This window comes from Phyllobates terribilis, unplaced genomic scaffold (assembly GCF_046119375.1).
Source record: "Phyllobates terribilis strain yellow unplaced genomic scaffold, ASM4611937v1 Scaffold_4__5_contigs__length_816908805, whole genome shotgun sequence".
Lineage (NCBI taxonomy): Eukaryota > Metazoa > Chordata > Amphibia > Anura > Dendrobatidae > Phyllobates > Phyllobates terribilis.
Window position 1 is genome coordinate 581,855,657 of NW_027362764.1, and position 25,872 is coordinate 581,881,528.

The 25,872-nt window shown below is 43.5% G+C and overlaps 1 protein-coding gene across 2 annotated transcripts in view; it reads left to right on the forward strand.

Moving 5' to 3' along the window:
- The first annotated feature begins 203 nt into the window (after nt 1–203).
- Nucleotides 204–25,872, forward strand: part of MIB1 (MIB E3 ubiquitin protein ligase 1) — a 125,615-nt gene continuing 99,946 nt past the window's right edge. For both annotated transcript variants that reach the window (XM_073679146.1, XM_073679147.1), the window contains exons 1-4: nt 204–656; nt 5,060–5,231; nt 7,469–7,598; nt 16,141–16,245. In XM_073679146.1, coding sequence (XP_073535247.1) covers nt 428–656; nt 5,060–5,231; nt 7,469–7,598; nt 16,141–16,245 — 636 coding nt within the window. In that variant the 5' untranslated portion in view covers nt 204–427. The remainder of the gene's footprint in view (nt 657–5,059; nt 5,232–7,468; nt 7,599–16,140; nt 16,246–25,872) is intronic.

Genomic DNA, 25,872 nt, shown 5'->3' on the forward strand with positions numbered 1-25,872 from the left:
TCCCTCTCCGCGCCCACGCTGCTCGTCCCCGGTCCCTCTCCGCGCCCACGCTGCTCGTCCCCGGTCCCTCTCCGCGCCCACGCTGCTCGTCCCCGGTCCCTCTCCGCGCCCACGCTGCTCGTCCCCGGTCCCTCTCCGCGCCCACGCTGCTCGTCCCCAGTTCCTCCCCGCTGCTCGCCCCCGGTCCCTCTCCACGCCCCCGCTGCTCGCCTCTCCCCTCTCCGCGCAGGCGCAGTAGTGTCGGTGTAGCGGCGGCCGGAGCTGTGGCCTTATCCTAATTCTGTGTCTGAGGGAAACTTTCCTCCACACCCCGCTCACCGCTGCCGGGACTACGCGCTGTTTTCTCGCTGCTTAGGTGCCGGGTCGGCCAGAGACCGGAGGGAAAGTGAGGCAGCCGGGTCCGGAGTGTCTTAATCCCTCCTGGGGGATGAGCGGCTCTCGCAATAACCGGGTTATGGTGGAGGGGGTCGGGGCCCGTGTGTCCAGAGGCCCGGACTGGAAATGGGGGAAGCAGGACGGCGGAGAGGGGCATGTGGGCACCGTGCGCAGCTTCGAGAGCCCCGAAGAGGTGGTGGTGGTGTGGGACAACGGGACGGCGGCCAACTACCGCTGCTCCGGGGCCTACGACCTGAGGATCCTGGACAGTGCACCCACCGGTGAGACTGGGGGGTCGTGTGCCCGTCTGTGCGGTCAGTGTGCCCGGGACTGTGCCCTGCTGTGCGGTCAGTGTGCCCGGGACTGAGCCCTGCTGTGCGGTCAGTGTGCCCGGGACTGTGCCCTGCTGTGCGGTCAGTGTGCCCGGGACTGTGCCCTGCTGTGCGGTCAGTGTGCCCGGGACTGTGCCCTGCTGTGCGGTCAGTGTGCCCGGGACTGTGCCCGGCTGTGCGGTCAGTGTGCCCGGGACTGTGCCCGGCTGTGCGGTCAGTGTGCCCGGGACTGTGCCCGGCTGTGCGGTCAGTGTGCCCGGGACTGTGCCCGGCTGTGCGGTCAGTGTGCCCGGGACTGTGCCCGGCTGTGCGGTCAGTGTGCCCGGGACTGTGCCCGGCTGTGCGGTCAGTGTGCCCGGGACTGTGCCCTGCTGTGCGGTCAGTGTGCCCGGGACTGTGCCCTGCTGTGCGGTCAGTGTGCCCGGGACTGTGCCCTGCTGTGCGGTCAGTGTGCCCGGGACTGTGCCCGGCTGTGCGGTCAGTGTGCCCGGGACTGTGCCCGGCTGTGCGGTCAGTGTGCCCGGGACTGTGCCCGGCTGTGCGGTCAGTGTGCCCGGGACTGTGCCCGGCTGTGCGGTCAGTGTGCCCGGGACTGTGCCCGGCTGTGCGGTCAGTGTGCCCGGGACTGTGCCCGGCTGTGCGGTCAGTGTGCCCGGGACTGTGCCCTGCTGTGCGGTCAGTGTGCCCGGGACTGTGCCCTGCTGTGCGGTCAGTGTGCCCGGGACTGTGCCCTGCTGTGCGGTCAGTGTGCCCGGGACTGTGCCCTGCTGTGCGGTCAGTGTGCCCGGGACTGTGCCCTGCTGTGCGGTCAGTGTGCCCGGGACTGTGCCCTGCTGTGCGGTCAGTGTGCCCGGGACTGTGCCCTGCTGTGCGGTCAGTGTGCCCGGGACTGTGCCCTGCTGTGCGGTCAGTGTGCCCGGGACTGTGCCCTGCTGTGCGGTCAGTGTGCCCGGGACTGTGCCCTGCTGTGCGGTCAGTGTGCCCGGGACTGTGCCCTGCTGTGCGGTCAGTGTGCCCGGGACTGTGCCCTGCTGTGCGGTCAGTGTGCCCGGGACTGTGCCCTGCTGTGCGGTCAGTGTGCCCGGGACTGTGCCCTGCTGTGCGGTCAGTGTGCCCGGGACTGTGCCCTGCTGTGCGGTCAGTGTGCCCGGGACTGTGCCCTGCTGTGCGGTCAGTGTGCCCGGGACTGTGCCCGAGACTGTGCGGTCAGTGTGCCCGAGACTGTGCGGTCAGTGTGCCCAAGACTGTGCGGTCAGTGTGCCCGAGACTGTGCGGTCAGTGTGCCCGAGACTGTGCGGTCAGTGTGCCCGAGACTGTGCGGTCAGTGTGCCCGAGACTGTGCGGTCAGTGTGCCCGAGACTGTGCGGTCAGTGTGCCCGAGACTGTGCGGTCAGTGTGCCCGAGACTGTGCGGTCAGTGTGCCCGAGACTGTGCGGTCAGTGTGCCCGAGACTGTGCGGTCAGTGTGCCCGAGACTGTGCGGTCAGTGTGCCCGAGACTGTGCGGTCAGTGTGCCCGAGACTGTGCGGTCAGTGTGCCCGAGACTGTGCGGTCAGTCTGCCCGGGTCTGTGCGGTTAGTCTGCCCGAGACTGTGCCCGGGTCTGTGCGGTTAGTCTGCCCGAGACTGTGCCCGGGTCTGTGCGGTTAGTCTGCCCGAGACTGTGCCCGGGTCTGTGCGGTTAGTCTGCCCGAGACTGTGCCCGGGTCTGTGCGGTTAGTCTGCCCGAGACTGTGCCCGGGTCTGTGCGGTTAGTCTGCCCGAGACTGTGCCCGGGTCTGTGCGGTTAGTCTGCCCGAGACTGTGCCCGGGTCTGTGCGGTTAGTGTGCCCGGGACTGTGCCCGGGTCTGTGCCGTTAGTCTGCCCGAGACTGTGCCCGGGTCTGTGCCGTTAGTCTGCCCGAGACTGTGCCCGGGTCTGTGCCGTTAGTCTGCCCGGGTCTGTGCCGTTAGTCTGCCCGGGTCTGTGCCGTTAGTCTGCCCGAGACTGTGCCCGGGTCTGTGCCGTTAGTCTGCCCGAGACTGTGCCCGGGTCTGTGCCGTTAGTCTGCCCGAGACTGTGCCCGGCTGTGTGATCATACACTGTTCCTTGTAGCGTAACTGCAGGAAAGTGTGCCGTCTTGCAAATAGTGTATCATGTGTGGTCATTATGTGTTTGTATATATACAATCATATGTGGTATATATATCAGTGTGTGTTCTCCACAATGGATATAAAAACTTTACACATCCTTATTACAATACCTGGTTTGTTTTTGTTATGCAAAAACATCTCTCCATGAAGAATCATTTCAGAACTTTTTCCACCTTTAAAAGGGAAACTGTCACCAGAAAATATTCTATTATCCTGCAGCTATGGGGTTAATCTGCAAGTCAATAACGTTAGGCGCCTGCACTGAGCTGAACGCTGCAGGGAGAAAATGAACTTTACTCCCCCTGGTAATGTTCATCTTCCTGTTACCGTTCTTAGTATACAGAGCAACGGCTGTAGCCATGCCAATGCAGAGCGAGTGTCAGTCAGTGACGGGGGCGCAGTTACAGCCGGCGCTCTCTATATTCAGAACAGTGAACCCGCGCCTCCACCTCCCCCGTTACTGAAACCAGAGCGATGCCAGGAGGAATAAAATTAATTTTCCCCTGCAGCGTTTGGCTAGGTGCAGGCGCCGGGCAGGTTAATAATGCTATTAACCTGCAGATTAAAAGTGTTTTTTTCTGGTGACGGTTTCCCTTTAATGCCCCTTTAAAGGGGTAAAAAGTTCTGGTTCTGTAATTATTTTTCTTGGTATGATTTTTTTGTGACAACCTGGCATTTTAAGGGTTATGTAAACTTTTTTATATCCACTGTACATCGTGATCATATGTGGTATAAGTCAATGTGTGTTATATACCGAGGTCATATGTGGTATATATCAGTGTGTGGTATATATCAGTGTGTGTTATATACAGGGGTCATATGTGGTATATATCGGTGTGTGTATCTCACATGGTATATATCGGTGTGTTCCTAAATGTGTAACAATCAGAATTACCGTATGTGTGAATGTGGCCTTATGGCCATTTGCATTGTTTAGCGTTGACTTGTTATAATGTAGAACTGTTAGTAATAGAAACCATTGATGATCGGGTTATTGTAGGTGCAGGCCAATAGTTCTTATTCCCTGCATAGATCCTTGGCATTACAGGATGGATGTGCTCTGCTTAGGGTTGCAGTCTGGTGGCTTTATCCTCCCCTCCCCGTGCTGTGGATATTGGCAGCTGTCCTCTGCCTTATAGCTAACAATGGCTGTAATTTGAATTGTAATGACCAATCAACTGTGAGCAGCCAGAGACGCCAGCGAATGTGTGGGCTATTGTCCTGCTTATGGCACGGTTTGGGAATGGTGGCTCCTAAAGGGGGGGGGGGGGTAAGGGGTGCGGATTTATATAATTGACAATATAGAAAAACAATAAAAAAAAATGTAGAGTTAAGACCCTTGCTTATTATAGAGAGGAAAAATTATTTGCATATCAATAAAAAATGTACTCATTAACATATTATGATATTAGGTAACTGCAATCTCAAATATTACATAACATTTCCCAATTTGAGGTCTGATCTTAGACCCCCAGTTCTGCCTGAGAGGCTGTGGCAGTGATTATTAGCATCTATGTATGGCCCCTGCAGCAGTCCACTTACAGATGTGGCTTATTTGCAGGTCCATTCTTCTGCAGATGGTTTTTGCTGGGTGGGAAATATTGTCTGATATCATAGATGTCATTTTTGTGATAGCTTTAAGTTATGTTCACACGTTGCGTTTTTGCTGCATTTTCGTATGCAAATTTTAAGCTGCTTTTTACAGTACCAGCAAAGTCTGAGATTTCAGAAATCTCGTGCGCTCAGTTTTTTTTTTCCTAACAGTTTTATCAAACTGCTGCGTTTTTGCAAAATGCAGCATGTCACTTCTTTCAACGTTTTTGCAGCATTTTTCACCCATAGAAAGCAATGAGTAAGGGTATGTGCCCACGATCAGGAAATGCTACGTGTCTATGCAGCATCAAACCCACAACATCCAGATGTTACAGCATAGTGGATGGGATTTCTAGAAGTTTATGTTCTGCCACCTAAATGGAGCCATACCGTAATCCTGTATGGCAGATTAGCATCCCATAAAAAGAAGCCCAGACCACAGATTGCAGCAGGGATTATTCAGTGATTGGTGGTTTTCACTTTTTGTATTGTCATAGAAAATAACAATGTTTACATCCTAACCCTGTACGATGATCAGAAAGCGTGATCTGAAATCCCTAATATGAAAAATGTCTTGACATATGCTACCATTCATTAGTGTAATTGACAGGAGCCTTTTTTTTTCAAGGTGTCAAACATGATGGGACGATGTGTGACACCTGCCGACAACAGCCTATTATTGGAATCCGGTGGAAGTGTGCCGAGTGCACAAACTACGACCTGTGCACGGTTTGCTATCACGGTGACAAACATCACTTAAGGCACCGCTTTTACAGAATTACAACTCCAGGAAGCGAGCGGTAAGATGTCTTTGGTAATTGTTATTGAAACTTGGAGAGAAAAAAACATTGCAGGTGTTTTATAGGGTCATTGCTGTCCTCAGGATAGCTTACAGACACGAGGTATGTGCACACTGCGTCTTTTTCAGATTCCTCTTGGAACCTGCCTGAAAAAGTGATAACTTAAAAAAGAATTAACATGGGCACTGTAACGTTAAAACAATTTGCTGTGCATATGTTCAGTCTTTAAACTGTTTCAGGCTTTGAAATCTGTGAAGCGACTTGACAATTCTCCCACTTTTTCTTTTACATATCATAAAGTGGAAGTCAAAGACGCCGGTGGCAAAAAAAACAGCGCAGAAGATGCTTTAGGAAAAACACTGCCTGCATTTTCCTGAAGCGTCTTCTGATTCAAAAACTATAGGTACGCTGGTGTCCTTAAGACGCTGTGTGCACTTACCTTTCGAGGGTTCTTGCAATCTTCCTGTAGCTTAATATCTTAATAATTGGCCAGTTCCAACATTCTGCTCCTGCATTGTGCTGGTGGTCGGATGCCTCCAATTTAATCTTTGATTTCTTATGCTAAGGATGGGCCATCAATATTTAGGTTAATGAAATCCCTCTTAAGTAAATGTGTATTGTTATTACACTGATGGCTTTTTCAGCAAACCCTTTCCGTGTATAAAGCTTTGAAAAGTCGCATAATTTTATGTGACTTGGTGTTGTCGCTCCATTTTCGCCCTGTTCTGATGAAGCTGGGGCGGGCGGGCATGAGAAGCGACGGTGTTCGCTGCACCATAAATCTTACTTCAGAAGGGACTGGAGAAGGATTTGTGGTGAGGTACATGCCACTTGTCCACACTCATGAAGAGGCGTATGCTTCTTCATAAATCAGGTTTGTCTGACTGCAGCCCATTTCATCACGACCATCATGAACAACGCCGGTCTTCATGTATTGGCCCTGTATGTTTTCCATCCTAGTGAAGATCAGATTTATTGAGAAATTCTGTGTACAAATCATGTAAAATACACCAGTACTAATGTATCAACTGATAAAGCCTTATAGAAATGTCACCTATAAAGTGAGCTGTTCAATAGAAAAAATATCTATGAATTGTAAAAAAATAAATAAATGAAATAAAATTGTGTTGAATGCACCTGTTTCTGTGGCTCACATGAATTGTTAAGGCAGTCCTTTTTCACTGTTGTAGCTGATGCAAAGACAGAGAAGGGGGCTGACTTAGCTATTGAACCAAGCTACAAAGCCACCCCCCTTTACATGTCACCATCTTAGGTCTCATTCACACATCCATGTTGCACGTATATGTTGTATCCGTTTTTTTCCCACGGGTATAACATGTATCCATTATGGTCTATAGTGCTATTTACATGTTCGTGTTTTTACATGAACCATGTGTCCGTGCAAAAACACATTCTGCACAACTATGGCATCAGCGGTACCATTTTTTCATGTACGTGTTTGAATACAGACATGTGAATGAGACTTACCCTGTGTGTGAATGGAGGTTAAGGTGCCCAGTCTAGAGAAGAGGTGAGAAATGGCACAATATTTCACCTATCTACAGGAATCGAGCCATGCCTGACAATAATTACTGCCGCTTGTAACGCCTCTGTGTGAGATACTTACAGCAATCACTCTCACTTGGCCATTTCCTATAGAATTATATAAGATTGAAGCAAGCATGCTCAGCTACGACTATACAGCTCTGGCTGTCCTTGTCTAAACTGTCCAGAAAAAAGGGCTTAGATCAGAGAAAGTGTTTTTTTTTTTTTTTACGTTTTGACAATAATCTCTAATGTACATATGTAGCGAGAAGTGTCAAATATGCCTAGAGTTGTGCCAAATTTCTCATGTGACATGCCATATTTTATATTTTTGGTTCAGTTGAGCCATATTTGCCATCCTAAGTATATTACTGCGATATTCATAAAGTATACTTGTTGCCGTAAAATAGTCTGTAACAAAAGTCCTAGTTTGTTATACCACGGGTCAAACTACACAATGGATCCTATCAAATTATAAAAGGATCTGTTATGGGTCCTGTCTTCAAGCTCAGGTTTAATTATAGTCTTATAAGTTGAAAATGTGACTGAAGTATTGCTATGATCACTCAGGGAAGATTGGGGACTCCTACAAAGTGGGTATCATTAGTGTTCGTTCTTTTGATTGAGATCTATGGGATAGTAAGCGATCTACAACGTATTGTTTTCAGTACACCTTGTTTTTTAAATCCTAGTGTCCTTTTGGAATCACGACGTAAGTCAAAGAAAATAACGGCAAGAGGAATATTTGCTGGTGCCCGGGTAGTGCGAGGAGTTGATTGGCAGTGGGAGGACCAAGATGGTGGCAATGGCAGGAGGGGCAAGGTAAGCAATCTCCGAACACCGCTTTAAAACTCTAACAAACAGGCAATCCCCGCATGTGTTGCATCTGTCCACCGCCGGATAACATGCAGCCACAGGGAGGCAAACATATTAGACGAGCACGCCAAAGATACTCGGATAAGACAGCATGCTCAGATAACACACTTTCCAAGGACGTTAGCTCAACACTAGTAATGAATCAATGCAAAGTAATAGATTGTAGAAAGTAACAAGTATAGGTCAGGGCAACTGTATCAATTCATACACAATAATTTAGAATAAAAAAGTCAAATACACAAATTACATAAATTAAAACAAAAGTCATTTAATCTTTTCTGACAAAACTACCTATCTATTAAAGGGAATCTTGTCACCCTCTGGGCGATATCAGACCTCTACTATGGGCATACAGGGTATAGAAAAGTTAATCTATACATACCTGTATGGCCCATAGCAGAGGTTTGATTGCAGAGAAAATCACTTTAATCAATTATTTTTTCCACAGTCCCCGCCTATGTGCTTATTATTCCCCTAAATCCCTGCCTCTCTGCTTAATTAGCATATCCCCCTCCCCTGCACGTTACAGGGCCCTGTGATGTGCCTGACTTCCAGGCATGCACAGAGCGCCGCTCACATACACTGTGTGCAGAATTATTAGGCAAGTTGTATTTTAGAGGATTGTTTTTATTATTGATCAACAACTATGTTCTCAATCAACCGAAAAGACTCATAAATATCCAAGCTTAATATTTTTGGAAGTTGGAGTGGGCTTATTTTTAGATTTGGCTATCTTAGGAGGATATCTGTTTGTGCAGGTAACTATTACTGTGCCGAATTATTAGGCAACTTAATAAAAACCAAATAATATCCCATCTCACTTGTTTATTTTCACCAGGTAAACCAATATCCGTGCACAAAATTTAGAAATAAACATTTCTGACATGCAAAAACAAAAAAATTAGTGATGAATATAGCCACCTTTCTTTATGATGACACTCAACAGCCTTCCATCCATAGATTCTGTCAGTTGCTTGATCTGTTTTCGATCAACATTGCGTGCAGCAGCCACCACAGCCTCCCAGACACTGTTCCAAGAGGTGTACTGTTTTCCCTCCCTGTAGATCTCACATTTTATGATGGACAACAGGTTCTCTATGGGGTTCAGATCTGGTGAACAAGGGGGCCTTGTCATTATTTTTTCTTCTTTTAGACCTTTACTGGCCTGCCACGCTGTGGAGTAGTTGGATGCATGTGATGGAGCATTGTCCTGCATGAAAATCATGTTTTTCTTGAACGATACCGACTTCTTCCTGTACCACTGCTTGAAGAAGTTGTCTTCCAGAAACTGGCAGTAGGTCTGGGAGTTGAGCTTCACTCCATCTTCAACCCGAAAAGGTCCCACAAGTTCATCTTGGATGATACCAGCCCATACCAGTACCCCACCTCCACCTTGCTGGCGTCTGAGTCGGAGTGGAGCTCTCTGCCCTTTACTGATCCAGCCTCTGGCCCATCCATCTGGCCCATCAAGAGTCACTCTCATTTCATCAGTCCATAAAACCTTTGAAAAATCAGTCTTAAGATATTTCTTGACCCATTCTTGACATTTTATCATATGTTTCTTGTTCAAAGGTGGTCGTTTTTCAGCCTTCCTTACCTTGGCCATGTCCCTGAGTATCGCACACATTGTGCTTTTTGATACTCCAGTAACGTTGCAGCTCTGAAATATGGCAAAACTGGTGGCGAATGGCATCTTGGCAGCTTCACGCTTGATTTTCCTCAATTCATGGGCAGTTATTTTGCGCCTTTTTTGGCCAACACGCTTCTTGCGACCCTGTTGGCTATTTGCCATGAAACGCTTGATTGTTCGGTGATCACGCTTCAAAAGTTTGGAAATTTAAAGACTGCTGCATCCCTCTGCAAGACATCTCACAATTTTGGACTTTTCAGAGCCCGACAAATCTCTCTTTTGACCCATTTTGCCAAAGGAAAGGAAGTTGCCTAATAATTAAGCACACCTTATATAGGGTGTTGCTGTCATTAGTCAACACCCCTCCTCATTACAGAGATGCACATCACCAGATTTACTTAATTGGTAGTTGGCTCTCAAGCCTATGCTGCTTGGAGTAGGACAACATGTATAAAAAGTATCATGTGATCAAAATACTCATTTGCCTAAGAATTCTGCACACAGTGTAGACTGCGCTTTGCTTTGCATGGCATTTGCATGGTGACAGGTGAGGCCTCTTATTAATTTTTTGGTATTAATTTCCTATAATTCAGCAGGTATTTTCCTTGTTGTGCTGTTACTAGTTGGTAGTCTTATTAATAGGACATGTAGACTATATAGACTTGATTAAATATTATTTTAAATTAGAAGATGCAACATTCATCAGATTGGATATAATCCATGGTGAGCTTTTTTTATCCAAGCTAATGATAGACTTTAGCTGATTATCTGTCTGATAATTTGTGCTAATATATGGTGGGATATGATCGTGATGGGTATTGCCTACATGTAGCCGACACCTGCCTGTACTCTGGTCCCATAAACATTAGATAAGTCAGCTGAACCTGCCCATCTTGGACTGTCCAATTATCTAATGTCCAGGTCCTCTCAGCTGACCCCCAATAGAATATGTCCGAGGACTTAAGGATCGGGCGGCTGACGTGTCGTCCCATGGTCCTTTTGTCCTGCAGGGAGACATGACATTGCCAGATAATACTGGTAGCAGCGCTTTCATAAACTTCACAGGAGCTCAGCCAAGCATTCCTGCATACGTGAGGCATTTGGCTATTGACTGTCAACTATCTTATTTGTTTGTGGACTGTTTAAACCTTTTCTGGGGATTAAATCACTTTTTTATCTAATAGTGGTTAGCCCCTTTAAGAGTCGGGAGTGTTGGCTGTCAGCCGAACCAGCTATCTAATTTGTATGGCCAGCTTTAGAAATAATCAGCCTAAGAGATTGGTATTTCTGCCCCTGAGATAAACCAGCATATGAGCCTTGCTGTTTTGACTTCATCGTAATAGACATAAATCTGTGGCTGATTGTCTAAACATATTGTACTTATTATAGGACCATTTACCTCTTTTGGCTTTAACACTTTTGACAACCAGAGGGTTATACTTTCTTGTATACATTTTCTGTCTATGGCATGTTATGTTTCCGTTAAGCAGCTAAAGATTATATCACCCAAAATAGCTCTTGGAGAAACCATCTCAATTGTTGCTTTGTACCCACATTATTGAAATAGGGGTGTCGAGTCTGAACCAAAAATAAAGGTCTTTTCATTGTTCTACACATTTAAGTACAGGAAGCAAATACCACCTAATCAGATTCATGGGCCTTGACAGATAATGTAATGATTTCTTATTTACCATATTTAGCTGTTTATTTTCACCAATAACATGTTTTTGCTATGCCATGTAACCGACAGTAGTAATATGTTACAAGAAAGAAGTATTAAAGTGTCTTATGCAAGTGATCAAACAATCCCATGGTAAAGTCCAAAAGTGAGACAAAAAAAGTTAAAGGTAATAATCTTTTATAGCTAAAAATTAAATAGCTATTCAACAGTAACGTCCTAAACTGTGAAATTATCAAGTCATTTAACGTATACACTGAACATCCTAAAAAAAATGAAAAACAATGGAAGAATTGCTGTTTTTTGTTTACTCTGCCCGCTAAAAAGCAATGTAAGTGATCAAATGATATCAACAGAAACTACAGCTCTTACTGCAAAAACAGAAGCCATCACTTAATTCGTGGCATAAAATTGAAATTGCTGTAGGCTTCAGGTAAGTGTTTTTACTGTGCAAAAGTAGCAATACTTAAAATACATACCTGTCAACAGTGCACATAAGAAAAGAAAAAATGACACCAATGAAAAGCTAATACAATCCCTGCATTTTGATGACTAAGGCTATGTGCCCACGTAGCAGATTTGATGCAGAGCGTTTTTGCCTCTCTCTGGCAGAAAAAACGCTTGCATATTTACATGCTTTTTTTTCTGACCGAGAGAAGCGTTTTTGCATGAGTTTTTTCAAGCACTTTTCCAATTGATTTTGAGCATCACTTGGAAAAGTGCTTGACAAGTTGGTCACACAATACAAATCCATGCAACCGGCAAGGATTTATATTGTGTGACCAACTTAGATGCTTTAAATGCTGCATCTATAGTAAAAAAACAAACAAAAAAACAAAAGAATTAAAAAGTTAAAAAAAACCTGTATACTCACCTCTCCGGTCTGCTACTGGTGGCGATCCTCTCTCCTCCGCGTCCCGCGGTGTACTTGCAGGACCTGCTGTGACGTCATTTAGTCAGCTGATGGTCATGCGACCATCACCTGACCGCTGATGTCAGCCGTCGCGTCACCATCAGCTGACTAAATTACGTGACCGCAGGTCCTACAAGCCTCCGCGTCCCGCGGTGTACGAGAGGTCGCCGCCGGGAGCCGACCGGAGAGGTGAGTATACAGTTTTTTTTTATTTTTAACTTTTTTTTATTTGTTTTTTTTCACCGCGTGGTAGCCGGGATGAGGAGGAATTGTAGTCTCCTCTTCATCCTGGCACAACACACACCGCGATTACGCTGCAAATTCGCAGCCATTGAATTTAGTTGAAACGCAGCAAATCCACATATACCTGCGGATCTGCTGCGTTTCAGTCGCGTAATCGCGGTAGAAATGGTCATGCTCCGTTTTGCAACGCAATGCGAATTCGGCGCGCTAATTTATCATGTGCACAGCACATCCGAATTCACATTGCTTTGCATGGCAGACTGTTTTACAAGCGGTTTCACAGCCGTAAAAATGCTACAAAAACGCTACGTGGGCACATGGCCTAAAGCTGTCTGCATCCTTAAAGAATACCTATCACCAATTCAGGGCTGCCCTTTGTATTTAATAACAATGGGGAGCCCTAGATTACAGATTTTTATTTTTTTAAATATACTCCAGTGGCAAAACCCTTCAGAAATGGCCCTAATGTCCCCCAAAAAGGCCCAAAATTTTAGTAAAGTCAGGCCCGAAGTGCCACAGCTGCATTTGCAGAGAAAGAGCGAGATTTGGCACTTTCCACTAATCCAGCGCTAACGTGTAATTTCTTAAAAGGAATGTGTCATCAGAAAATTACTTATTGTATAAATAAGGTTTTCGTGTTAAATGCATTTCTTAAAATTTTGGGTCAATTTTTTTTTTTTTTTACTTATCACAATCTGTATAAGGCTATGTGCCCACGATGCAGAAATTCTCCGAATTTTTCCTGAGCGTTTCTGCATCTCCTTGGCAGAAAAAATGCATGCGGATTTTACATGCGTTTTTTTCTGCCAGGTAGAAGTGTAAGTGAAGTTTTTTTAACATGCGGGTTGTCAAGCGCTTTTCCAAGCGATTTTAGCATCACTTGGAAAAGTGCTTGACAACTTGGTCACACTATATAAATCCATGCAACTGGCATGGATTTACATAGTGTGACCAAGTTACGATGCTGCAAATGCAGCATCAATAGTAGAAAAAAAACCACAAAAAAACACATTATACTCACCTTCAGATGGCCCCCGGTTTCCTCAGCGATGCGTTCGGTATCTTCGGCGGCTCCCGGTGCTCTAAAAAGGACCTTCCATTACGTCATTTAGTCATGTGATGGTCACGCGACCATCACCTGACTGCTGCCGTTAGCGGTCGCGTGACCGTCACATGACTAAATGACGTCACGGAAGGTCCTTGCAGACCACAGCCGGAAGCCAAGGAGACAGCAGCGCCGCTCAGAAGAGACCGGGGGGTGCCGGAAAGGTGAGTATAAGTTTTTTTTTTTTTTCATTTTAATTCTTTTTTAGCTACAGGTACTATGGTGCCCGAGTCTGGAGGAGAGTCTCCGCGCATTGAACCGCATGTGCACGTGTAGTCATGCAGTCCAATGGCGGCTAAAACGCCACGATTCTGCAAGATAAATGGACATGCTGCGTGTTTTTCCGCAATGATAATCCGCAGCGGAAATTTCCGCTTCATGTGCATAGCACATGCGGATTATCATTGGGGAACATTGCAGACCTTCTACCAAGCGTTTTTTAACGCTTAAAAAATGCAGAGTGGGCACACAGCCTTAAAACTAAAAAAATAAATCTTGCAATTTTCACACTGGCAATTTGGGGCTGTTTTATCACTTCCTCTTTCAGGAAATAACATATGTACATAGCCTCAGTGGTCAGATGTCTGCCATATCTTTCACATTGTAGAAGTGTCAAATGAGCGTGTGCAAAGGTCATTGTGAAGGGAGGGGGAGCAGGTGAGCTATAACATCACCTATTGTGATTGGTGGATTCTGTATTATCAGCTGTTTATATTTGTAATACTGCCTCTACTGATAAGGAGACTTGCTGTAAACTCTTCTTGAAAGAACAGGGAGTACAAGTCTAAAAGAAAAAAGTCCCAGTAACACAAAAACCTGATTTAAAGAGTAGGTAATTTTCTGATTATGGCTTCCCTTATGGCTGTTATGGAATGGTAACATCATTACAGCATTTACTGTTTGGTAACCGCTTAAAGGGAAGCTGTCACGCTGTACATGCAGTCCAGTATATCGGTTTGTGGGAAAAGATTCACTATAACTTATGTTTTATTCATTGAAATCCCTGGTCTTTGTATGGATATGGAGTCCAGGGGTCGGTCCCACTAGTTATTGACAGTTATCTCTGGAAGCATAGTCTTACAAGGACCGCCCACTGGACTCGTATGCATACAAACACCAGGGATTTTAAAAGAAGTTAAAGTTTTACTGAAACTTTTCAATATAATTAAAAATTAACTTTTAATCAGTATTTTAAAATTAGCCAATTTTAAAACAACAAACACATTTATCAGTGCAAAAAAGAAGGAAGGGGAGTGCCTCTCCTAGTTATGGCACTGCCTGACCCTACCTGACTGCGGACGTTGGCACCCTATATCCTGCACAATGGCGGCCCCACTCACCGACGACTAGCCCTACTTTCCCTATATCGCCCTATAGTGACACAAAAGTGCAAAGATATGAGGTCTACTGGGGTATATTAAGATTGCACTTTGTGTTCCTAAACCCCTGATTGGGGGTATTAGACAAAGATTTTCTGATATGAAGTTCTTTATCAGATTTGTTTGAACTGTATTTGGTTATATTTGGGAAAATTGGATTCCTGTGTGGAATCGAACCCCTGATCTTAATTTGAAAATGAAATCTTTGACTGAGAATCAGGAGGCAAGAAATTGTAGATTTATCTGAATACATCGATTATAAGATGAAATATCAATTTAAGGTCTATGGACTTTCTTGTAATAAGCTTATTATTGGCTAATCAAGTGGAGAATCTGATCCCTGGAATAGAGCTGTCTCTCTTATTTTTTGTCTACTGCTAAATTGCACTGATCAGAGCAGCTGACATTTTTTCTACTGTATGCCGCTAATTGTTAATGTCTCTACCAGGGCTGTGGAGTCGGTAAGCCAAACCTGCGACTCCGACTCCTTAATTTCCCTTACGCAGGATATAGGGTGCCCACCTCCGCAGTCAGGTAGGGTCAGGCAATGCCATAACAAAGAGAGGCACTCCCTTTCCTTCTTTTTTGCACTGATAAATGTGTTTGTTGTTTTAAAATTGGCTAATTTTAAAGTATTGATTAAAAGTTAATTTTTAATTATATTAAGAAGTACTGATTCTGTGAGCTTTTTGTATTACTATTGGTACTAAATATTTAGTCTTGCTGTGATTTATACTGAAACTTTTCCCACAAAAATGTACATCAATCTGCTCCTCCTGCTCTATAACATTCTGCCTGCAGATAATATACCATTTTCAACATGACCTGGCTCCCTTTAAGAAAGTACACTTCAGTGCTTGGCTATTGGAAAAAGCGAGATCTTGCTTTCACAGCGTGAGCAGGTGTGATGGGTTGCGGGATCCCACTTTGCATGATTGGATCCCATAAGAAATTTGGGCCCAACTTTGCCAGAAAGTGGGACTTTTTAAGGGAACATTAGGGCTACTTCCAAAAAGTTTTGTCACTAGAGCAGTTTTAGAAATATCTCCAATCTGGGGCTGCCCACTCTGTTATTAAATAAAATGAGGTGCCCCAGATTGGTGATAGGTACTTTTATAAGGGGTGAAGGACAACATGGACCTGTTTATTGCTTCTTCTCCTTTATCCCTGACCAGTGCTAGTAGGATCTCGGAACTACATGAGAAGGTGGTAGATTGTCCTCCTGATCTGGCAACCTAGTCTAAAAATCCATGCAAAGTGGCCATCTGGATAGATTCTACTTTTGCATAATAATAGATGGTGTTCTTATATATTGTGTGAGATGCGCCCACCTCGCACTCCAGCCTGCCGTGTGTAGGCTGCTGGTCACACAGATGAGGTCAGAGCATGGGACCACCACTCTGGTTGTGAAGCTTTTAAAATCGGGAAAATACTTGAGAATATTACTCTCCATATGTACGTAATCTAGCTTCTCGGCTGTTTTTCTGTCACTATTTCATCTGATTAATTTACATCATCTTGTTTTTTAATCTCATTTTAGGTAACTGAGATCCAGGACTGGAGTGCATCAAGCCCACACAGTGCTGCTTATGTCCTTTGGGACAATGGAGCTAAAAACCTTTACAGAGTTGGATTTGAAGGCATGGTAAGTAATTAAGAAAGGACAATTCCTGCAAGAATTCAGCAGGGGCAGAGAGTGCCTTCTTTTAACTCTTTTGTTGCATGCACATCCTTGCCCTGGTGATGTAGTGAATCTCTTTTGTGATACATCTCAGGCGGTGATGAATTAGCAGTAGGGTGGCATTGCTTCCCATTGTTGTGTTTTGACCCTTCCAGCTGTTCCAGTGTTACTTTTGATCTAATTACAGCCCTCTATTGTTACGGCTACATATTCTACTTGGAGAAAAACCACGCTTCCCTTTAATGCATTCAGACATTAGACTCTTTGACCATCCGTTCTGTCATTGTTTTATGTTTTTTTTTTTCCTGAGTTTGTCGCCTGTCTGTGACTCTATGGTGCCTTTGCTTCCTTCAATTTTTTTTATATTGTTGCAAAATTGCATCATGACAAGTGTTTCCCACCTCCCCAACCCCCAATTATTGGTGAAATATGTCAAGGTTTAACCTCTTCACCGCTGATCCATTTTCCTTTTTTTTATTTTCGCTTTGTTCCTCCCCTTCTTCCAAGAGACATTACTTTTTTACTTTTCTCTCAATATAGCAGTATGGGGGCTTGTTTTTTGTGGGTCGAGTTGTACTTTTGAATGACACCATTGATATTACAACATACTGGAAATTGGGGAAAAATTCCAAGTGCGGGGAAATTGCAAAAAGAAAAAAAGTGCAATTCCATAATGATTTTTTTTAGGTTTTTTTATTTAGTGTTATATGGTAAAACTGACCTGGCAATAAGATTTCCCAGGTCAGTCCAAGTACACAGATAGCAAACATGTATAGTTTATTCAGTGGATGGGGAGGAGAGAGGACAGCTAAAGGAAACAGGGTAAAGCAGAAATACCCCGTTCAGAGACTAACATCCCCAAAGAGAAAGCAGCTTACAATGTATACCTAATTTAGAGTATAAGTTGTTTAAGCTGTCAAATAAATAGTGTGATTGTATAAGTTCCTGACACAGGATCATGCCAGGTGATATCAAGTCTACCAATAGAGATACAACATAGAACATATATATATAACTATGATGGATTATAAGTTAAGAATTTTAATAAAATCCATGTTGTCAAATCAGTAAAGTTATATGGTCTCCGTTACCTTGAGTCATTGTTGGTAGATCTTAGGACAGCATAAAGTAAGGTGCTGGGGATGCCTGGCAGCCTCGACGCGCGTTTCGCCCGGAAATGGCTTAATAAAAGAAGCCATTTCCGGGCGAAACGCGCGTCGAGGCTGCCAGGCATCCCCAGCACCTTACTTTATGCTGTCCTAAGATCTACCAACAATGACTCAAGGTAACGGAGACCATATAACTTTACTGATTTGACAACATGGATTTTATTAAAATTCTTAACTTATAATCCATCATAGTTATATATATATGTTCTATGTTGTATCTCTATTGGTAGACTTGATATCACCTGGCATGATCCTGTGTCAGGAACTTATACAATCACACTATTTATTTGACAGCTTAAACAACTTATACTCTAAATTAGGTATACATTGTAAGCTGCTTTCTCTTTGGGGATGTTAGTCTCTGAACGGGGTATTTCTGCTTTACCCTGTTTCCTTTAGCTGTCCTCTCTCCTCCCCATCCACTTTTTACATCTTTTTATTACTATTGTGTAATTAAATGTAATATTGTGCAATAAAAATTTATATACTTTTTGATTCAAACCCCTTTTGTGTCAGCCTGGGATTACTTATTGAATAATATTAGTAATCATTTATAGTACAGGGGTTTTTCCCTGTCTGTTTTGCTTTATTTATTTCCTTTTTTCCCTAGCTGAACTCTTTTGTTGGTGTTGTTAGTATTGTAGGGGTTACAGACCATATATTATTTGGTCTGTTGATAGGATTTCATGTATAGTTTATTTTTTACTTAAGTGGTGAAAACAAAATTCCGAAATTTGTGTGAAAAAAAGTTTTTGCGTCTGTCGCCATTTTCCAAGACCTGTAGCGTTTCCATTTTTCAGGATCTGGGGCTGGGTGATGGCTTAATTTTTGCGCCCTGAGCTGATGTTTTTGATACCATTTTGGGGCAGATTCAATATTTGGATTGCCTCTTAGTGCATTTTATTGCAGTGTTGCAGCAGGCAAAACCCCGTAATTTTGGTGATTTTGATTTTTTTTTCTAGTTGCGCTGTTTACCGATCTAATTAATTGAATTTTATTTTATATTTTGATTGATTGGACATTTCTGAATGCAGCGATTCCAAATATGTGTTTTATATATTTTATATTTTATTTTTAATGGGACAAAGGGGGGGTGATTTAACCTTTTTATTTTTTTTCATATTTTTTTTACATCTTTTTTTTTTTTTTTACTTTATTTAATAGTCCCCTTGGGAGACTTGAAGCTGTGATTGTCCGATTGCCTGTGCTTTTCATAACAAGGCTCCAGCAGTGCTATGTATAGCAGAAATCACAATCTCCTATGAATGCCGACCCGAACCGGCGTTTATAGGAGTATCATAATGATGGGCACTGGGATCTTCTGCAGACCCCCGACTGTCATGACAACCCATAGGTTCCCCACGATCTTGTGAAATGGGGTGCCTATGGGCGGGGTTTGTGACACGCTTCCCCCGGCTGTTAAAGGCACATAGCTGATTAAATCAGCTGTCATGTGAGGGGAAAGATGCGGGCTCAGCTTCGGAGCCCGTATCAAAATCAGGGACATGACATATGCTGTGTATGCGTGATATGTTGTGAAGGGGTTAATGAATGGATAACCATAAACAATCAAAGAAACATCACTGCACTACAAGGTCAGTCATACATTACTGCAAACTCCCCTAAGCTGTTTCAGTGGACACCAAGGGCCGAGCTACTCGCTACAAAAACGTGGTAGAAAAGTGATAATAACCCTATGTGCACACAAAGCGATTTTAATGCGTTTTTGCGGTGTATTTTAGCTGTGAAAACGCATTAAAATCGCTTGTGGTAGGTCTGCTATTTACTGCAATGCAAATCTGCATGTGCTGTGCACATCATGCGGAAATTTCCGCTGCGAATTCGCATTGCAGTAATACCCGCAGCGAGACCAATTCTAGTGCGATTTCGTTGCGAAATCGCCACCATAGACTTGCATTGGATCACATAAGATCCGCATAACTACATGTAGTCATGCGTATCTTATGTGATTAATGCGCGAATGGTACCCGGGTCTGGAGAAGAGGAGACTCTCCTCCAGACCCGGGTACCATAGTACCTGTAAGTAAAAAAAAAAGAATTAAAATAAAAAATAACCTTATACTCCCCTTCTGATGGCTCCGTGGCGGGTACCGGTAATGTAAAAGGACCTTCCATGATGTCGGCGGCCATGGTCACATGACCACTGATTTCATGGAAGGTCCTTTTACATTACCGGTACCCGCCACGGAGCCAGCAGCGACGCCGGGAGCAGAGCGGGGGCCATCAGAAGGTATAAGGTTATTTTTTATTTTTTACGTTCTAATTCTTTTTTTTTTTTTTTAAACATTATGTTGGTCACACAATATAAATCCCTGCCGATTGCATGGATTTATATTGTGTGACCAACTTTCAAGCAGGCATTATTGCTGAGCTGAGGGGGTGAATGATTGGCAAGCACAGGGGCTGCCAGTATTTGTAGACATCAGCAAGCTTCTTGTCTGTCATCTGTGGACAGATTAGTCAATGTCAAGGACCCTATTATGTCTGGTGGACTTCACAATAAGGTCATAAATGCAACAAGTTAATATTAGGCTGCAAGTCTGTATCCAAAAATCGGTAATCAAAATATCTGTTTACCTATTTCATCAAAATGAAAATCAAATTAAGTGCGCAAAATGGTTAAAAAGAAGGAAAAGAACTAGAATTAGGAACAGTCCATGGCTATAGCCTCACCCATCTCCATGCTGTATTCATGTTCATAAAGATAGTCAGCAATGGAGCATTGAACATTCAAAAAATGTTATAACGTGTCATTAATGATAGCAATACTTTTAGCTGAATGCTTAAAATCTATATCTAGTACAGGTGGTTCTACTGAGGTTTGTAAAAGCTGAATTGGGTCTAATTTAAGCCCCGTTATAAGTGAAGAACAGTCTAGAATTCCACATTTTTCCCATTTTTTACATGGAAAATTTGGTAGAGCTCTATGAAAAATTGAAATAGGAAGTTTGTTGGGATTAATGTTACATTTATTATTTTTTGAGATAATATATAGCTTTTTCCAAAGTGAGATAGTAGATTTAATCAAAGAGTGATTAGGTAAAGGAAGCGATGGATCCAATAAATGGGATATTATCAATGGTGATAAAAAGGAATTATTATTAAAAGCTATTTCAAGGTCTGTCCAGGCAGGCTTGCCGGACTCAAGGAACCAGTATCTTCTTTGAAGAATATTAGAAGCATGGTAGGCATAGATATTGGGTAGGCCGATTCCACCATTTTTCTTATGTTTAAACAGTGAAAGCTTTGAGATCCTAGCAAGTTTAGATTGCCATATAAAATTGGATAATTGTTTATGCAGTTTATTAATCCAATGGTCAGGGATTTGGATGGGGATAGTACGAAATATATATTGAAGTTTAGGAAGGATCATCATCTTAAAAAGAATAATCCTGCCTAACCAAGATGTATCGGATTTATCACATGCTGTGACTTTCTGTACAATGGGCCTCTGAAACTGGACTCACAGGAGTAAGGCCCTGCAGTCCTTACCTGACAGCTTCTATTAACCCCATGAAACAGGACATCATTAGGGGATGTGGAGCGCTGCGGTCACTTACCACAGCTTCTTTCACTACCGGCCTTGAAGACTTCCCTAATCAATCGTGGTGATGGGAGAAGTGACTACAGCTTTTTACCCTGCCACCACACCACTGTCCCCGCCACACTGCATTTTCATTCCCTGCGGCAACATGGCTTCTATTCTCACCGCCCTGCTTCTTCAGTCCCCACTGCCTCACTTATTCTGCTCCCGCCATCTCGGTCACTGAAACAGATCAACAGGTGGTAATAGAAGTAGGGTGACTGTAGCGCCACCCCACAGCTTTTATCATCATCCTGAAACGGATCGTTATAACTGGTGGTAATAGAAGCAGGATGAGTGATTAGAAGTACCGACCCACAGCTTTTATCCTGAAATGAATCGTCATCAGGGAGTGGCGCTGCTGTCACTCACTCTGTTTTTATTATCACCTTTTCATGGTTCATTTCAGTGAAAGATATGGCAGGCACAGAAGCTGCGGGGCAGAAGTTACAGAAGAAGTGTAGCAGTGGGGACTGGAGATGCGGAGCAGCAGGGACCGAAGTGTGGCAGCAGTGAAAGAAGCTGTGGTCACTTCTCCCTGCCATCATCACGACAGTTGATTCGAGATGTCATCAGGGGCTGGTGGTAGCAGAAGCTGGGGTAAGTCCCTGAATGATGTGCTGTTTCTGGGTGATGGGGGTTATAGAAGCTACTGAGAATAGACCACAGGGCCACTCTCTTGTGACATCCAGTTTGAGACTAGCCTCGAAGTCACAGGAAGCAAAGTGAAAAAAGAACCCAACAGATATAGGGATTAGCTGTTTACTGAGACCTGTTGGGAATTTTAAAATCAAACAAATTACAGATGTGGTTAGGGCTTAAAAATGGCTATTTATAAAGGGCATTATAGGTATTGTGCAACCCCTTTAAGTGTTCTGTCTGAATTCGCGAAAAATGGGGTCATGTTGCTCCTCGGATGAAAGTATAGAGCACAATCAGACAAACAATTCAAAAAGGCTTTTTTTTCCAGAAGTGAATGTAGTAGACAACGTTCTTGTGTTTTGAAAAGATGAATAGTGCTAGGAAAAAAAAAGTGCAGAGTCCATTTGAACTAGATTTGTCCTATCGTACTCTGACTCTGTCTGAGATTCTGTCTCGATTACGTTTTTGGGGAATTCAGACGAAACATTGACAGCAGTAAAAAGTGCAAACTTGTAGAGAGAGAGAGAGTTACTAAGCTAATTTATTCCCAAAAGGGAATCTGTCACCACATTGGACCTAGCTAAACTATTAACATGGGTATACAGGTTATAGACTGCTGAGGAGAGTGATACCTGTATGCCTCATATCAGATGTCTTGGTGTTGAGCAGGATATCAAACTCGTACACAAAGGGCCAAAATTAAAAACTTGGACAAAGTCGCGGGCCAATCTTGATATTTATTAAAAAAAAAAACAAAGACCTTAATATTCGGTGGGGTCACACAGGAGCATATCTCACAACTTTGCAGCCCTTAGAGAGTAATTTTCCTCCTAGTGAAGCACTTAATTGCCCTTTCATTGTCCCCATAAAGTATGATGCCAACAAAAGTGCCCCCCAAACACAGTATACACCCCACAGGGAACTCCTCCACCCGTATGGTATCATGACCCTATGTCCCCCCCTACCCTCTCAACACCCCTGGCAAACTATGGTTACCCCAACACAGTATGTTACCCCACTGTGATCCCCATACAGCCCTCTTCACAGTATAATGGGCCACACATAGTCCTCCATTCAGAATAATGGCCACTCATAGTCTTCCGTATGACGTCGCAGGCCAAATATAATCACACTGAGGGCCAAATTTGGCCCATGGGCCAGAGTTTGACACACGTGTTGTTTTGAAATTTTTTTTTATCACTTTATGTAAATGATGTCTTCCAGGCTCTGGGGAGGACGCTGCCTGCAAGATAACTCTGCCTCCAAAGCTTATTTTACATGAAGGCATTACCAGTGTGATATATAATGGTTACCAGTGTAATGGCCGCTCTCTGCTCTCCTGATCTCACTGCAGAGCTGTGTGTGATTATACCTAACACATCTGCAGGCTCCTCTCCGCTTCCATCTCACAGGCAGACAGGGTTGTAATATTGTTGTCAAAGAGCTGCAAAAAATGTGTTTGTAAATAGAAAAAGTTCAGTTCCACTGCTCTGTGTTAATTACACAAAATTAATTACACAGAATTAATTATCTCACACTGATAACTCCATTCAAAGGAAAGTGAAAGGCAGCACTCATCGAATCTTAAATAAAACAACGTCCTTTATTTCTCAATGTGGGACATCAATGCATGCAGCAGAAGCATTAGGGAGGGAGTGCGGGGAGAGGTGCGGTGGACTGGTAACTCCCCTTCTATTTATAATAATCTCTGGAGGTTGGGTTATCTTCCAGGCCGTGTCCTCCCCATAGCCTGGTAAAGGTATTTACATATAAGAAAAACGTGGATTTCTTTGGAATAAGACACCAGATCACAGATATCAAGGTATAATTTTATTCAGCTTCCTATGACTATATAGACAGCTTAGGAGGGTTGAGCCTAGTGACAGTTTCTCTTTAAGTTATGTCTTTTAGATACTCTTTGTGCATGGTGACACCGGCATGCAACGCTGATGTAGAGTTTATACTGTTTAAAAATATAATAATTTCAATATATTTGCCCTAGTTTGTATATTTAAAAAAAATCTTCTTTCAATGTTTTGCAGAGTCAGATAATTTTTTTTTCTACAAGGCAGTGTCGGTGCTGTGCTAGGCAATGGGCAAATTTGCAAGGAGAGATTTCCTCACTTTTAACACCTAGCACGTATTTGCTGTATAGGAGATAAATGTTAGACCAGAGATCCCTAGGATGGAAAATCCACCTCTATAAGGGCACATATGAAATACTACAGTGTCTTCTTCTGATCGCTTTTAGTGCAGTGCACCATGGTGTGGTGTGTTACGGTATTGGGAAGGTTCCAGTTGTGACTGCTTTCACAAGGAAGGTATAACAGAGGTCGAGCTGTCCGGTGATTACTAGCCCCACACCAGGGCATAACAGAGCAGAGGAACCATTAACTGGAGAAGTAAAAAAAAATTAAGATAATCCCAGCTGCCGTAATGGAGAGTAGCAGTCGACCTTACATCTCAGGACGGTACAAAATTAAGCAATCTCTTTTTGTGGGGAAAAAGCAGAAAACTCTAAAATACAAATGGTGATATCAAGCAACATGTCAAAAAGGAAAACAATTAAAAAGTATTTCTTCCTATGAGTAAAAACTTTCATAAATTTCACCAATGCGTTTCGAACAATGTCTGCTTTTTAATGTTGCTTTTAGCCATGTGAAATAAAGAAGAAAAACTCCAAAGACTTACTGATAGGGAATCTAGATCGTGAGCCCCAATGGAGACTGTGATGACGTCTGTAAAGTGCTGTGGAATTAATGGCGCTATATAAGTGAGTAAAATAAATAAATACATATTTTCTAATCAGTTTCCTTTTTTGGTGTGTTGCTGGATATCGCTATTCGTTCTTTGGATTGCACGAATGTGTACTTCTCTCTATGGTGACCCACCCAAAAACTGGGATAATAATAGACATGAATTGTGACCTCTTTTCTATTCCGGGAGTGACGGATCAGGTTTATTGCGGATCATTCATGTGAACGGTTTTTTGATTGACGGTATTTGTGATTATTGCTGATTGATTCCTGTAGTGAGCGGTCAGCAGTGTTACTCTATAATCTTGGCTCTGATTTTGCTACTCCTTGGTTTGCATTGAGACAATGAAGATGTATTTTCTTTTGTGGCATTGGGTGGTTTTCAAAAAACTGAGTAAAAGGTTACATGTTAATCCATCTAGCCTCACTCTATGATTTCTGTGAATAATACGCTGGCTGGAAAAATTATACATTCAAATTCTTCTCGATGTTTTGCCTCCGGGCAGCATTGGGGACCTGACAGAATCCCTTCAAAGGTGGAAGTTACTACTTCAAAGAGGGCACATTGGTGTTGTCTGATTTTCTTTTATATAAATATGGCGTGCTTCCTCTTCATATTCCTCATATTATCTTTGGCTTAATCGAAAAGTGTGGTATATCCAGTAACAGGACGATGTGTGGTCATGTGTTGTAAATGATGGCACCACAGACTAGTGTCCTGTTCTGTTAGATTTCACATTCAGATTACCACCAGCACCTCCACACAGGACTCTTCAGACAGGACTCTGCCGTCCTCCACATGCTGTCTGGATTGTCTTACTGTGGTTACTGTTCTGCCACAATACAGCCTTGTTCTCTGCAGAAGACTGGATCAATCTTTTGTTAGAGGAGCTGAAGATTGCTCTAGTTGAGTTATTGAGGTCAGTTGCAGATAAGGCTGTGTTCACATCACTTTTTTTAATACAGTTGATTTGTCTCCCTTCTTCCTGCCAGGCATATAGGCAGCTGTGATACTAACAAATGGTCATCAGAAGCCACACTGCAGTGTTAACATATCTTCGGTCTGACTTTCATTGTAAATAAATGCACACTAAAGTCAGTGTATACAGCTTTTGTACTAAATAACATAGAGGCTTAAATGTTTTAGTACAGCAAGAAAGAAGAAAAAGCATCTGTGAAATTAAAGGGGTGATCTTTTACTTAAACAGCCACTACTTTAAAGGGGTTGGCCACTACTTTACAAGTCCCTTTCACGTGAATTATCGTAACTGCCATAGATAAGCACTTCACTAAATACTTTTCTTTTCCAAATCCGTCTGTAACCTGAGCTGCTCCCCTGGTCGGCATGATCTCTGGAAGAGAATCCTTTGCCTTCCTGTGATGTCGCAGTCTTCTCACCTTGAGATCCTGGCTCTGGAAA